Raw genomic sequence first — 14,306 nt, 5'->3', positions numbered from 1 at the left:
CCTACGTATTTGGCGAAGAAGGATTTCTGCTCCTGGGGGTTCTTGGCCCTCTGCGCCTGCTCCTGCTCCAGGCGCTCGATGAACGCGGCCGTCTCGGGGCTGCGGCCGCAAAAAGGGGGTGTCGGGGGGGGGGGGTTGGACCTGACCCCCCCCCGTACCCATAGGGACCCCCCCCCCAAAACGAGGGACACCAAAAATGTCCCTTCCTGGGGGATGCAGCCCCCAAAACGTCTCCGATTTGGGACTTAAAGGGCACCCCCCCCCCCAAACCACGTGTGTCCCCCCCCCCCCCACCATGGTGTCCCCAGGCCCCCCCCACGGCCACTGCATCCCCCCCATGTCCCCCCCCCGGCCACTCTGTCACCTGAGAGTCACCATGTCCCCCCTGAGGGTCCCCATGTTCCCCCCATGGCCATTATGTCCCCCTGCCATCCCCCTTAAGGATTGTCATGTCCCCATGTCCCCTCCATGGCCATCATGTCCCCTCATGTCCCCCCTGGGGGTCACCATGGCCCTGTGTCCCCTTCATGGCCACATGTCCCCCTATGTCCCCCCTGAGGGTCCCCATTTTCCCCCCATGGCCATTGTGTCCCCTCACGTCCCCCCTGAGTGTCACCATGGCCTTATGTCCCCTCCATGACCATCATGTCCCCGTATGTCCCCCCTGAGGGTCCCCATGTTCCCCCCATGGCCATTGTGTCCCCTCATGTCCCCCTGAGTGTCACCATGGCCCTGTGTCCCCTCCATGACCATCATGTCCCCCTATGTCCCCCCTGAGGGTCCCCATGTCCCCGCCATGGCCATTGTGTCCCCTCATGTCCCACCGAGTGTCACCATGGCCCTGTGTCCCCTCCATGACCATCATGTCCCCCTATGTCCCCCCTGAGGGTCCCCATGTTCCCCCCATGGCCATTGTGTCCCCTCATGTCCCCCCGAGTGTCACCATGGCCCTGTGTCCCCTCCATGACCATCATGTCCCCCTATGTCCCCCCGAGGGTCCCCATGTCCCCGCCATGGCCATTGTGTCCCCTCATGTCCCACCGAGTGTCACCATGTCCCTGTGTCCCCTCCATGACCATCATGTCCCCCTATGTCCCCCCGAGGGTCCCCATGTCCCCGCCATGGCCATTGTGTCCCCTCATGTCCCCCCGAGTGTCACCATGGCCCTGTGTCCCCTCCATGACCATCATGTCCCCCTATGTCCCCCCTGAGGGTCCCCATGTCCCCGCCATGGCCATTGTGTCCCCTCATGTCCCCCCCGAGTGTCACCATGGCTCTGTGTCCCCCCATGGCCACCACATCCGTCCCTGTCCCCGGTCTGTCCTCATGTCCCCTGTTCCTCCTTTAGACTGACCCCATCCTTCCCCCTCCAGTGTCCCCATCTCCCCCAATGTCACCTCATGTCCCCTACAAGGGGTCCCCCATGTGCCATGTCCCCACCAGGGACACTGTGTCCCCACAGGGTCACTGCATTCCCCATGTCCTCCCCATAGTGTCACCATGGCCCTACCCACAGTGTCACTAGGTTTCCTTGCTCCAGTGTCCCCATGTCCCCATGTGTCCCTATGTCCCCCACACAGCGGTGGGCACAGGTGCCACCGAGGTGCCAACAGCTCCATGTTGATGCTGTCCACTAAATCCTCCCCATATTGTCCCCATGTCCACCCCAGCATGTCCCCTAATGTCCCCACAGAGTCCCCATGTCCTCACAGGGTCCCCATGTGTCCCCAGGTTGGGCACACAGCAGAGGGCATAGGGCCACCAAGGTGCCAAGACCTCCACATTGACGTTCTCCACGACATTCCCTCCATACTGCCCCATGTCCCCCCGTGTCCCCATGTCCCCAGAGTGTCCCCAACGTGTCCCCATGTCCCCAACGTGTCCCCGAGCACTCACACAGCGGCGGGCAGCGGCTGCCGCAGGGCCACCGAGGTGCCAAGAACACCACACTGACGTTCTCCACCACATCCTGCCTGTGCTGCCCCCATGTTCCCCTGTGTCCCCATGTCCCCAGAGTGTCCCCAACGTGTCCCCACGTGTCCCCGAGCACTCACACGGCGGCGGGCAGTGGCTGCCACAGGGCCACCGAGGTGCCAAGAACCCCACACTGACGTTCTCCACCACATCCTGCCTGTGCTGCCCCCATGTTCCTCTGTGTCCCCCCGTGTCCCCATGTCCCCAGAGTGTCCCCAACGTGTCCCCATGTCCCCAACGTGTCCCCAAGCACTCACACAGCGGCGGGCAGCGGCTGCCACAGGGCCACCAAGGTGCCAAGACCTCCACATGGACGTTCTCCACCACATCCCCTCTGTACTGTCCCCATGTCCCTGTGTCCTCCTGTGTCCCCCCGTGTCCCCATGTCCCCACAGTGTCCCCAACGTGTCCCCATGTCCCCAACGTGTCTCCGAGCACTCACACGGCGGCGGGCAGTGGCTGCCGCAGGGCCACCGAGGTGCCAAGACCTCCACGTTGACGTTCTCCACCACATCCTGCCTGTGCTGCCCCCATGTTCCTCTGTGTTCCCCCGTGTCCCCATGTCCCCAGAGTGTCCCCAACGTGTCCCCATGTCCCCAACGTGTCCCCAAGCACTCACATGGCGGCGGGCAGCGGCTGCCGCAGGGCCACCGAGGTGCTTAGACCTCCACATTGACGTTCTCCTCGACATTCCCTCCATACTGCCCCATGTCCCCCTGTGTCCCCATGTCCCCAGAGTGTCCCCAACGTGTCCCCACGTGTCCCCGAGCACTCACACGGCGGCAGGCAGTGGCTGCCACAGGGCCACCGAGGTGCCAAGACCTCCACATTGACGTTCTCCACCTCATCCTGCCTGTGCTGCCCCCATGTTCCTCTGTGGCTCCCGTGTCCCCCCATGTCCCCAGAGTGTCCCCAACGTGTCCCCATGTCCCCAACGTGTCCCCAAGCACTCACATGGCGGCGGGCAGCGGCTGCCACAGGGCCACCAAGGTGCCAAGACCTCCACATCGACATTCTCCTCGACATTCCCTCCATACTGCCCCATGTCCCCCTGTGTCCCCATGTCCCCAGAGTGTCCCCAACGTGTCCCCATGTCCCCAACGTGTCCCCGAGCACTTACACGGCGGCGGGCAGCGGCTGCCGCAGGGCCACCGAGGTGTTGAACAGCTCCAGGTCCACGTCCTCCACGACATCCCCTCCATACTGCCCCATGTCCCCCCGTGTCCCCATGTCCCCAGAGTGTCCCCAACGTGTCCCCAACATGTCCCCAAGCACTCACACGGCGGCGGGCAGCGGCTGCCGCAGGGCCACCGAGGTGTTGAACAGCTCCAGGTCCACGTCCTCCACGTCGGCGCCGCGGCAGGCGCCCGGCACGGCCACCACGGCCACGGCCACCACGTTGCCGGCCACGTCCACGTGCAGCGTCAGGCGGTCCGAGAGGTGGGACTCGAGCAGGGCGCACTGCGGGGACCCACGGGTGACGAGGGGACACCCACGGGTGATGAGGGGACACCCACAGGTGACCAGGGGATACCCACGGGTGACCAGGGGACACCCATGGGTGATGAGGGGACACCCACGGGTGACCAGGGGATACCCACGGGTGACCAGGGGACACCCACGGGTGACAAGAGGACACCCACGGGTGACGAGGGGATACCCACGGGTGACCAGGGGACACCCATGGGTGACGAGGGGACACCCACGGGGGACGAGGGGACACCCACGGGGAACCAGAGGATACCCATGGGTGACCAGGGGACACCCATGGGGGACGAGGGGACACCCACGGGTGACAAGGGGATACCCCATGGGTGACGAGGGGACACCCATGGGTGACCAGAGGATACCCACGGGTGACGAGGGGACACCCACGGGTGACAAGGGGACACCCACGGGTGACGAGGGGACACCCCGGGATGGGGGCCGGGGGGGAAAAGGGGACACAGGGGGACTGTCACCAGCCTGCAATGGCTATAGGGGGGACAAAGAGAGTAACAAGAGAAGCTGGGGACAATGAGTGGGGACATGGGGGGACACTGAGAGGCAACTGGGGGGCACAGAGTGAGTCGGGGGCAATAAGGGGACACAGGGAGCAATAAGGGGACATGGGGTGACTGTCACCAGCACCCAGTGGCTACAGGGGGGGCATAGAGGGTAACAAGAGAAGTTGGGGACAATGAGTGGGGACATGGGGGGACACTGAGAGGCTGGGGGGCAGCTGGGGGGGGACAGAGTGGGTCAGGGGCAATAAGGGGACACGGGGAGCAATAAGGGGACATGGGGTGACTGTCACCAGCACCCAGTGGCTACAGGGGGGGCATAGGGGGTAACAAGAGAAGTTGGGGACAATGAGTGGGGACATGGGGGGACACTGAGAGGCTGGGGGGGCACAGAGTGAGTCAGGGGGCAATAAGGGGACACGGGGAGCAATAAGGGGACATGGGGTGACTGTCACCAGCATGCAATGGCTATAGGGGGACATAGAGAGTAACAAGAGAAGCTGGGGACAATGAGTGGGGACATGGGGGGACACTGAGAGGCTGGGGGGCGCACAGAGTGAGTCGAGGGGCAATAAGGGGACACAAGGAGCAATAAGGGGACATGGGGTGACTGTCACCAGCACCCAGTGGCTACAAGGGGGCCACAGGGGGTAACAAGAGAAGTTGGGGACAATGAGTGGGGACATGGGGGGACACTGAGAGGTTGGGTGGGGGAACTGGGGGGGGGACAGAGTGGGTCAGGGGCAATAAGGGGACACGGGGAGCAATAAGGGGACATGGGGTGACTGTCACCAGCACCCAGTGGCTACAGGGGGTAACAAAGAAAGCTGGGGACAATGCGGTGGGGCATAGGGGGACACACAGTGACACTGAGGGGACACAGAGTGAGTTGAGGGGGGGGTCACAAGGGGGCAATAGGGGGGCAGGGGGAGGCACCCGGGGGGGGGATAGGGGGGCAACAGGGGCAGCACAGGGGCTATAAGGGGGGCACAAGGGGCAATGGTGGGGACAACGGGGACAATCCAGTATGGGAGGGGGATATGGAGGGGCAACGGGGACAATCTGGGTATGGGGGGCTATAGGGGGGACATTGGAGTGGGGACAATGGGGACAATCCAGGTATGGGGGGTGGGTTATGGGGGGACAATGGGGACAATCTGAGTATGGGGAGGGCATTGGAGGGGGGACAATGGGGACAATCCAGGTATGGGGGGGGATATGGGGAGGACATTGGAGGGGGGACAAAGGGGGAGAATCGGGGTATGGGGGGGCTATAGGGGGACATTGGAGGGGTGACAAGGGGGACAATCCGGGTATGAGGGGGGCGTAGGAGGGGGGACAACGGGGACAATCTGGGTATGGGGGGGCAATGGGAACAATCCAGGTATGGGGGGCTATAGGGGGGGCATTGGAGAGGGGACAATGGGGACAATCCAGGTATGGGGTGGGCTATGGGGGGGGGGCAACGGGGACAATCTGGGTATGGGGGGGCTATAGGGGGACATTGGAGGGGGGGCAATGGGGACAATCGGGGTATGGGGGGAGGATATGGGGGGGACATTGGAGGGGTGACAAGGGGGACGATCCGGGTATGAGGGGGGCATAGGAGGGGGGACAATGGGGACAATCGGGGTGTGGGGTGGGCTATGGGGGGGGGACATTGGAGGGGGGACAATGGGGACAATCTGGGTATGCGGGGGCTATAGAGGGACATAGGAGGGGGGACAATGGGGACAATCGGGGTGTGGGGTGGTCTATGGGGGGGACATTGGAGGGGTGACAAGGGAGACAATCCGGGTATGAGGGGGACATTGGAGGGGGGGACAATGGGGACAATCGGGGTGCGGGGCCACTCACCGCCCGCACGAAGGAGGTGACGAACTCGGCGCCGCCGTCGTCACCGGCGCCCAGCGGCCTGCGCGGAACCCGCACCCGGTAGAGCCCGTCCCGGGCGGCCACGTCCTGGCGGGGCAGGGGACAGCGTGAGCCCCCCCCGAGCCCCAAATTCCCCCCCCGAGCCCCAAAATCCCCCCAATTCCCCCCAATAATACGGAATGGAGGGGGGTCTCACCCGGAGGCGGCCGCGCTCGTCCTCGCTGAGCGGCTTCTGCGCCAGCGCCAGCTCCCCGGCCGGGCTCCACGTCAGCGTTCCGCGTTTGCGGAAGCGGATGGTGTCGTCTGGAATGGGGGGGACACACGGGAATGTCACCCCTGTCACCCCCCTCCTGTCCCCCCCCACCCCGGGAATGTCCCCCCTGCCACCCTCCTGTCCCCAGTTCTGGGACTTACCCGGCTCAAACGAGTGCTCCAGGGTCAGCGCGAGGCCGCAGCTCTCGGTGTCACCCTGCGGGGACAGGGACACACGTTGGGGACATCCCCCCCACTGGTGACACTGCCCAGGACCCCCCCCGGAGCACCCCCAGCTCCGGGATTGGGGACATCCCTGAGCAAAGGGCCCCGAGAGCCCCCCCAGCATCCAACCCAGCACCTGCCCGCCATGAATATTCATAAGGACAGGCCCCTCCCCCCTCATGCATATGCATATGCATTAGGCACCTGCATTAAAGTTCTGCTCTCCCTGCCTGCATCAGACAACATTAGAGCCGTGCTCTCCCTGTCCTTTATGCATATTCATGAGCCGGCACATGGCCCCACCCCTTCATGCTAATAAACCAGAAGGTGCCCTACTTGTTCTAATGAATATTCATGAGCCAAATAGAGCCTTTAGCACATGCTCTGCTTAGCTCTCATTAATAGTAACAAGAATCATTATGACGAGCATGTGACCTCATGAATATTAACCAAATCCCTGAGCCTTTCCTATCATGAATATTAATGTGCTGTCACCACCTGGCCCCGCCCCCTCACAGTATACAGGTACCTCTGAGCCTTCCCTGAATTAATATTAATGAGCTGTCACCATCCGGCCCCACCCCCTCACACTATACAAGTACTGCTCCCCTCATTAATATTAACAATACGGAATCAACCAATCCACACACTCCCTTATGAATACTAATTATGGGGCCCGCCCCTCATGAATATTAATGAGCTGTGACCGGCACACCCCGCCTCCAACAAAGACAGGAGCCAGCACAGCTACCCCGCCCCTCATTAATATTAATAATACACATGGGCATGTCTCCATGAATATTAAGCAGCTGCTGTGCATGCAAGCCCGCCCCTCATGAATATTAACGAGCTGTCACCGGCAGGCCCCACCCCTCCACGCAGACATGTGCTAGTGGGGATACACCCCGCCCCTTCATGAATATTAACAATTGGAGCATGCAAAGACCCTTCAGCATTATTATTAAGCAGCCGGTGCTCATCTGGGCCCGCCCCCTCATGAATATTAACGACGGCAACATGTAAATACTCTTTGTCGTTAATATTAAGCAGTCGCTGCTCGCCTGGCCCCGCCCCCTCATGAATATTAACGATGGCAACATGGGAATACCCTTCATTGTTAATATTAAGCAGCGCGTGCGCGCGTGGCCCCGCCCCCTCATGAATATTAACGCGCTCCTTCAGGGCCTGCCCGCTCCTCCCCTCCCCGCCCCCGCCGGGCCCGGTCCCGAGCGGCGGCCGCTGCCCCCCCCCCGCGCCCCGATCCCACCCCCCGGTTCCCCCCGGTCCCCGGGGCTCACCCGGACGCCGGGGCCCCCCCGGCAGCTCCCGGGGCCGCCCGGGGCCGCCCGCAGCGGCGGCGGCAGCGCCAGGACCAACAATAGCAGCAGCAGCGGCGGCGCCGCCATCTTGGCGCGCGCGCGGGGCAGGCCGGGACGCGCATGCGCGCGCCCCGCGCGGCGCTTCCCGCCCAAACGGCGGCGCCATCTTGGGCGGCGGCGGCGCCATCTTGTCAGGCGACGGCGCCATCTTGGCGGGCGACAGCGCGGCCCGTTGTCCCCAAGGCGCGGCCCGTTGTCCCCAAGGACCGTTGTCGTTGTCCCCCCCCCGCGCTCCATGCGCCGCCATGGGCGGCCTGTGGCGCTGCCTGGCGCGCGGCGAGTACGGGCGGCTGCGCGAGTGCCCGCTCTTCGAGAGCGACTTCCTCCAGGTCCGTGTTGTGTGGGGAGGGACCCTCCCCAAGTGGGGGAGGACCCCCCCATGTCCCCACGTTGTCCCCCAAGGTGACGCGGAGCGGCGAGGCGGCCTCGCGCGTCACCGTGGGCATCGCGGCCACCAGCGCCCGCCAGGCCCTGCCCGACCTGATGCTGCTGGCGCGGCCGGCCCGGCCGGGCCCCGGCCTCGAGCTCTTCGGGTAAGCCCCGTACCCCCCAAAAAACACAAAAAACAACCCAAAATTCTCCGCCGTGACCCCGCGGGCGCTCCGCAGGCTGCTGCCGCTGCAGTTCGTGCGGCTGTCGCTGCACAGCGAGCGGCGGCACCAGCTCCGCGTGCGCTTGGCCTCGGGCCGCACGTTCTACCTGCAGCTGCTGGCGCCGCCGCGGCGCCTCGAGCGGCTCTTCGGGCGCTGGCTGCGGCTGCTGGCGCTGCTGCGGGGCGGTGAGAGACCCCCCGGGATGGGGGGACACCGAGGGGTTGGGGGGACACCCCGGGAATGGGGGGACACCCACGGGATGGGGGAGACCCTGGGGAATGGGGGACACCCCGGGGAATGGGGGACACCCACGGGATGGGGGAGACACCAATAGGATGGGGGAGAGACCCTGGGGAATGGGGGGACACCCACAGGATGGGGAAGACCCTGGGGAAGGGGGGGACACCGAGGGGATGGGGGAGACCCTGAGGAATGGGGGAGACCCTGAGGAATGGGGGACACCCACGGGATGGGGGAGACACCCTGGGGAATGGGGGGACACCCACGGGATGGGGAAGACCCTGGGGAATGGGGGACACCCCGGGGAATGGGGGACACCCAGGGGATGGGGGACACCCTGGGGAATGGGAGACACCGTGGGGAATGGGGGACAACAAGGAGATGTGGGAGACACCAATGGGATGTGGGAGACACCCTGGGGAATGGGAGACATCAATGGGATGTGGGAGAGACCCCGGGGAATGGGAGACACCAGTGGGATGCGGGAGAACCGCCAGGGAATGGGAGACCCCCTGGGATGTGGGAGATTCCCTGGGATGTGGGAGACACCCCAGGGAATGGGAGACACCAATGGGATGTGAGGTATACACTTTGGATGTGGGAGATCCCCTGGGATGTGCGAGAACCCTCAGGGGTGGGAGATACCAATGGGATGTGGGAGACCCCCGTGGGATGTGGGAGAACCCCTGGAAATGGGGGACACCAATGGGATGTGGGAGAACCCCTGCGATGTGAGAGAACCCCTAGGGAATGGGAGAGCCCCTGGGGTGTGGGAGACCCTGGGGAATGGGAGACACCAATGGGATGTGGGAGACACCCTGGGGAATGGGAGACACCCTGGGGAATGGGGGACACCAAGGGGATGTGGGAGACCTCCCTAGGGATGTGGGAGATCCCCTGGGATGTGGGAGACTCCTTGGGATGTGGGAGATGCCCCAGGGAATGGGAGACACTAATGGTATGTGGGAGGCCCCGTGGGATGTGGGAGAACCCCCAGGGGGTGGGAGATACCAATGGGATGTGGGAGAGCCCCTGGGATGTGGGAGAGCCCCCTGGGAATGAGAGACACCCCCAAAATGTGGGAGACTCCCCTAGGGAGTGGGAGACACTCCCAGGATGTGGGAGACCCCCCCAGGGATGTGGGAGAGCCCCTGGGATGTGGGAGAGCCCCCGAAAGAATGGGAGACACCAATGGGATGTGGGAGATCCCCCCAAGGAATGGGAGACACCAATGGGATGTGAGTTATACACCTGGGATGTGGGAGATCCCCTGGGATGTGGGAGAACCCCCAGGGAATGGGAGACCCCCTGGGATGTGGGAGAGCCCCTGGGACGTGGGAGAACCCCCAGGGAATGGGAGACACCAATGGGATGTGGGAGAGTCCCTGGAATGTGAGAGAGACCCCGGGGAATGGGAGACACCAATGGGATGTGGGAGAGCCCCTGGGATGTGGGAGAACCCCCAGGGAATGGGAGACACCAGTGGGATGTGGGAGAACCGCCAGGGAATGGGAGAACCCCCTGGGATGTGGGAGACACCTCTGGGATGTGGGAGAGCCCCTGGCATGTGGGAGACCCCCTGGGATGTGGGAGACACCCCTGGGATGTGGGAGAACCCCTGGGAATGGGAGACACCCTGGGGAATGGGGGACACCAATGGGATGTGGAAGAGCCCCTGGGATGTAGGAGACCCCCTGAGATGTGGGAGACACCCCTGGGATGTGGGAGACACCCTGGGGAATGGGGGACACCAAGGGGATGTGGGAGAACCCCTGGGGTGTGGGAGAACCCCCAGGGGGTGGGAGACACCAATGGGATGTGGGAGAGTCCCTGGAATGTGAGAGAGACCCCAGGGAATGGGAGACACCAATGGGATGTGGGAGAGTCCCTGGAATGTGAGAGAGACCCCAGGGAATGGGAGACCCCCCTGGGATGTGGGAGACTTCCTGGGATGTGGGAGATCCCGCTGGGGAATGGGAGACACCAATGGGATGTGGGAGAGCCCCTGAGGGGTGGGGGAAACCCCCCAGGGAGTGGGAGACCCCCTGGGATGTGGGAGACCCCCTGGGATGTGGGAGACCCCCCCCCGGGGTGGGTGCGACATCCCCCCACATGTCCCTTCCCTGTGTGTGTGACCCCCCCCCCGCCCCAAAAATGTCCCTTCCTCTTGTGTGACACCCCAAGGCTGGGGTGACCCCCCCCACACACCCTGTGACCCCCCCATGGCAGCTGTGACCCCCCCCAATGCTGTGAGACCCCCCCCAACTATATGTGACCCCCTGTCCCATATGTGACACCCCCCAAGAGCCCTGTCCCATGTGTGACCCCCCTCCCCGCTCTGTCCCCACAGGCCCCCCCCCCGGCGCACGACCCCCCCCCCGTGACCCCCAATAAAGCCCCCTCGGAGCTGTCGTTGCCCCCCCGGCGCCTCTTTGCCCCCCTCCCGCCCCGGGAAGGACAGTCGGACACAGGGGGATCCAGGAGGCTCCGTTTATTCTCCAAGACGGACGCGGCTTCTCCGGCTCCTTCCAGGCTCCTGCGGGGCCCAACGTCATCCGGGGGGGGGGACAACACCCCTAAACGTCCCCCCCATTGCCCACATCCCCCCTCATTTTTCCACATTCCCCATTTTCCACATTCCCCCCAATTTCCACATTCCCCCCATTTTCCACACCCCCCCCGATTTTCCACATTCCCCATTTTCCACATTTCCCACATTTCCCCCATTTTCCACAACCCCATTTTCCACATCCCCCCATTTTCCACATCCCCTCCGTTTTCCACATACTCCCCAATTTTCCACATTCCCATTTTCCACATCCCCATTTTCCACACTCCCCATTTCCCACATCCTGCCCCCATTTTCCACATTCCCCCCACTTTCTCCATCCCCCCCAATTTTCCACATCCCTTCCACATCCCCCCCCAATTTTCCACATTCTTCCCCCCATTTTCCACATTCCCCCATTTTCCACACTGCCTCCATTTCCCACATCCTGCCCCAGTTTCCTCATCCCCCCCAATTTTCCACATTCCCCATTTTCCACATTCCCATTTTCCACATCCAGCCCCCATTTCCACGTCCCTCCAGTTTCCACATCCCCCCAATTTTCCCCATTCCCCCCATTTTCCTCATCCCCCCCAAATTCCCACCCCCCCAATTTTCACATTCCCCATTTCCGCATTCCCCCCATTTTCCACATCCCGCCCCCATTTCCGCATCCCCCCCAATTTTCCCTATTCCCCCCCATTTTCCCACCCCCCCATTTCCCACCCACGCCCCCCAATTCCCCCCCCCCCAAACTCACCGCTCCCTCCGGGCCCCCCCCTCACTGGGGCACTGCGGACAGAAACACCCAAGTGAGCAGGGCCCGAACGGGGCAAAACCCACCCCCCTCCCATAACAAACAGCCCCCCGGATTAAATAGACCCCCCGATTAAATAGACCCCCCCCGATTAAGCAGACCCCCCCCGATTAAACAGACCCCCCCCGGGTTAACTAGACCCCCCGGGTTAACTAGACCCCCCCAGATTACCAGACCCCCCCAGATTAAACAGGACGCCCTCGGATTAAACAGACCCTCCACGGTTAAACAGACCCCCTTGGATTAAATAGACCCCCCCGGATTAAACAGACCCCCCCAGATTAAACAGCCCCCCCTGGATTAAACAGATGCTCCCACCCCAGATGAAATAGACCCCTCTGGATTAACCAGACCCCCCCCCCCGGATTAACCAGATGCCCCCCCCCGGATTAAACAGACCCCCCGGATTAAACAGACCCCCCCGATTAAATAGACCCCCCGGATTAACCAGACCCCCCCGGATTAAATAGACCCCCCCAGATTAACCAGACCCCCCTGGATTAACCAGACCCCCCCGGATTAACCAGACCCCCGGATTAACCAGACTCCCCCCGGATTAAATAGATCCCCCCGGATTAACCAGACCCCCCCCTCAGATTAAATAGCCCCCCACGGATTAAACAGACCCCCTCCGGATTAACCAGGGACCCCCCCGGATTAAACAGACCCCCCCGGATTAAACAGACCCCCCCAGATTAAACAGACCCCCCCGGATTAAACAGACCCCCCCTCGGATTAAATAGCCCCCCCTGGATTAACCAGACCGCCCCCCGGATTAACCAGACCCCCCAGATTAACAGACCCCCCCCCGGATTAAACAGATGCCCCCCGGATTAATAGCCCCCCCCGGATTAAATAGACCCCCCTGGATTAAATAGCCCCCCCTTGGATTAAACAGCCCCCCCCCGGATTAAATGCCCCCCCCCCGCACCGCGGATGTCCAGCTTGCACTCGGTGAGCGCCTCGCCCAGCTCGTTGACCGCGCCCCCCCGGATTAAATAGACCCCCCCGGATTAAACAGACCCCCCGGATTAACCAGCCCCCCCCCGGATTAACCAGACCCCCCCGGATTAAACAGACCCCCCCTCGGATTAAATAGACCCCCCTGGATTAAACAGGCCCCCCCCAGATTAAATAGACCCCCTGGATTAACCAGACCGCCCCCGGATTAACCAGACCCCCCCAGATTAACCAGACCCCCCCCAGATTAAACAGATGCCCCCCCGGATTAAATAGACCCCCCCTGGATTAAATAGCCCCCCCTTGGATTAAACAGCCCCCCCCCGGATTAAATGCCCCCCCCCGCACCGCGGATGTCCAGCTTGCACTCGGTGAGCGCCTCGCCCAGCTCGTTGACCGCGCCCCCCGGATTAAATAGACCCCCCCAGATTAAATAGACCCCCTGGATTAAATGGACCCCCTGGATTAAATGGACCGCCCCCCGGATTAAAGAGACCCCCCCGGATTAAATAGACCCCCCTGGATTAAATGGACCCCCCCCGGATTAAAGAGACCCCCCCCCGGATTAAATAGACCCCCCTGGATTAAATGGACCCCCCCCGGATTAAAGAGACCCCCATGGACCCCCCCCGGATTAAAGAGACCCCCCCCGGATTAAATAGACCCCCCTGGATTAAATGGACCCCCCCCGGATTAAAGAGACCCCCCCAGATTAACTGCCCCCCCCCGCACCGCGGATGTCCAGCTTGCACTCGGTGAGCGCCTCGCCCAGCTCGTTGACCGCGCGGCAGCCGTAGGTGCCGCCGTCGAAGGGGCTCGGCTTGCGGATGTGCAGCGTGAGGACGCCCTGGCTGTGCCGCATCAGGAACTTGGGGTCCTCGCCCAGCTCCATCTTGTTCTTCAGCCACGTCACCTTGGGCTGCGGGGGTAGGTACAGCCGCACGCGGGGTCAGCCGGGTGTCGTCACCACCGCCCGCACCGCCGCCGTCGTTGTCGCCGTCACCTTGGGGTGGCCCCGCACGGCGCAGTTGAGGGCCATGCTGTAGCCGGCCACCACGGTGCGGTCCACGAGCGGCGTCAGGAATTTGGGAGCCGTGCGGAAGTCGTGTTCGTGGAAGGCCACGGGCTTCAGGATGAGGTCTGTGGGGAGGGGGGGGGAGCCTCAGAGAGGGGCCCCGGCGTCCGGGATGGACCCCCCCCCAGCTAGACAAATATCCAGGTTGTCCCCCCAAGGGGGACTCAAATATCCCGTTTTCCCCCCATAATTGGGAAAAGGGGGGACTCAAATGTCCTGTTTTCCCCCCATAATTGGGAAAAGGGGGGACTCAAGTGTCCCATTTTCCCCCCGTAACTGGGAAAAGGAGGGACTCAAATGTCCCATTTTCCCCCCATAATTGGGAAAAGGGGGGACTCGAGTGTCCCATTTTCCTCCCATAATTA

The 14,306-nt window shown here is 62.9% G+C and overlaps 3 protein-coding genes across 3 annotated transcripts; 1 reads left to right on the top strand and 2 right to left on the bottom strand.

Moving 5' to 3' along the window:
* Positions 1-6: 6 nt before the first annotated feature.
* Positions 7-7,735, bottom strand: EMC10 (ER membrane protein complex subunit 10; the record flags this gene model as incomplete). The annotated part of the gene is made up of 6 exons (XM_088539470.1): positions 7,628-7,735; positions 6,267-6,321; positions 6,049-6,155; positions 5,835-5,939; positions 3,254-3,435; positions 7-99 (listed from the first exon to the last, which is right to left on the bottom strand). Coding segments are annotated over exons 1-6 (650 nt in total), but the record flags the coding sequence as incomplete, so codon positions are not given.
* A 212-nt stretch (positions 7,736-7,947) lies between these two features.
* LOC148590109 (Golgi-associated RAB2 interactor protein 5A-like) lies at positions 7,948-11,121 on the top strand. The gene is made up of 4 exons (XM_088539469.1): positions 7,948-8,037; positions 8,111-8,241; positions 8,317-8,486; positions 11,045-11,121. Exons 1-4 carry the CDS (start codon positions 7,954-7,956, stop codon positions 11,119-11,121), a joined length of 462 nt encoding a protein of 153 aa, XP_088395595.1. The 5' UTR covers positions 7,948-7,953.
* Positions 11,122-11,870: 749 nt separating this feature from the next.
* Positions 11,871-14,006, bottom strand: LOC148590108 (myosin-binding protein C, fast-type-like; the record flags this gene model as incomplete). Its single annotated transcript, XM_088539468.1, has 3 exons — positions 11,871-11,881; positions 13,599-13,785; positions 13,870-14,006. Coding segments are annotated over 3 exons (335 nt in total), but the record flags the coding sequence as incomplete, so codon positions are not given.
* Positions 14,007-14,306: the final 300 nt, after the last annotated feature.

Source organism: Tinamus guttatus, unplaced genomic scaffold (genome assembly GCF_059628265.1).
Source record: "Tinamus guttatus ecotype Peru unplaced genomic scaffold, ASM5962826v1 Tinamus_guttatus_pri_ptg001726l, whole genome shotgun sequence".
NCBI classification, from domain to species: Eukaryota; Metazoa; Chordata; class Aves; order Tinamiformes; family Tinamidae; genus Tinamus; species Tinamus guttatus.
Note: the sequence above shows the minus strand (reverse complement) of the source record. Positions and strands in the feature narration are given on the sequence as shown.

What these genes read in the sequence shown, in the direction of transcription:
- LOC148590109 (XM_088539469.1), top strand. Translation starts at nt 7,954, where the DNA reads ATGGGCGGCCTGTGGCGCTGCCTGGCGCGCGGCGAGTACGGGCGGCTG. An exon ending in CCCGGCCTCGAGCTCTTCGG is followed by an intron (nt 8,242 to 8,316) that starts GTAAGCCCCGTA and finishes GGCGCTCCGCAG; the next exon opens with GCTGCTGCCGCTGCAGTTCG. An exon ending in GCTGGCGCTGCTGCGGGGCG is followed by an intron (nt 8,487 to 11,044) that starts GTGAGAGACCCC and finishes TTATTCTCCAAG; the next exon opens with ACGGACGCGGCTTCTCCGGC.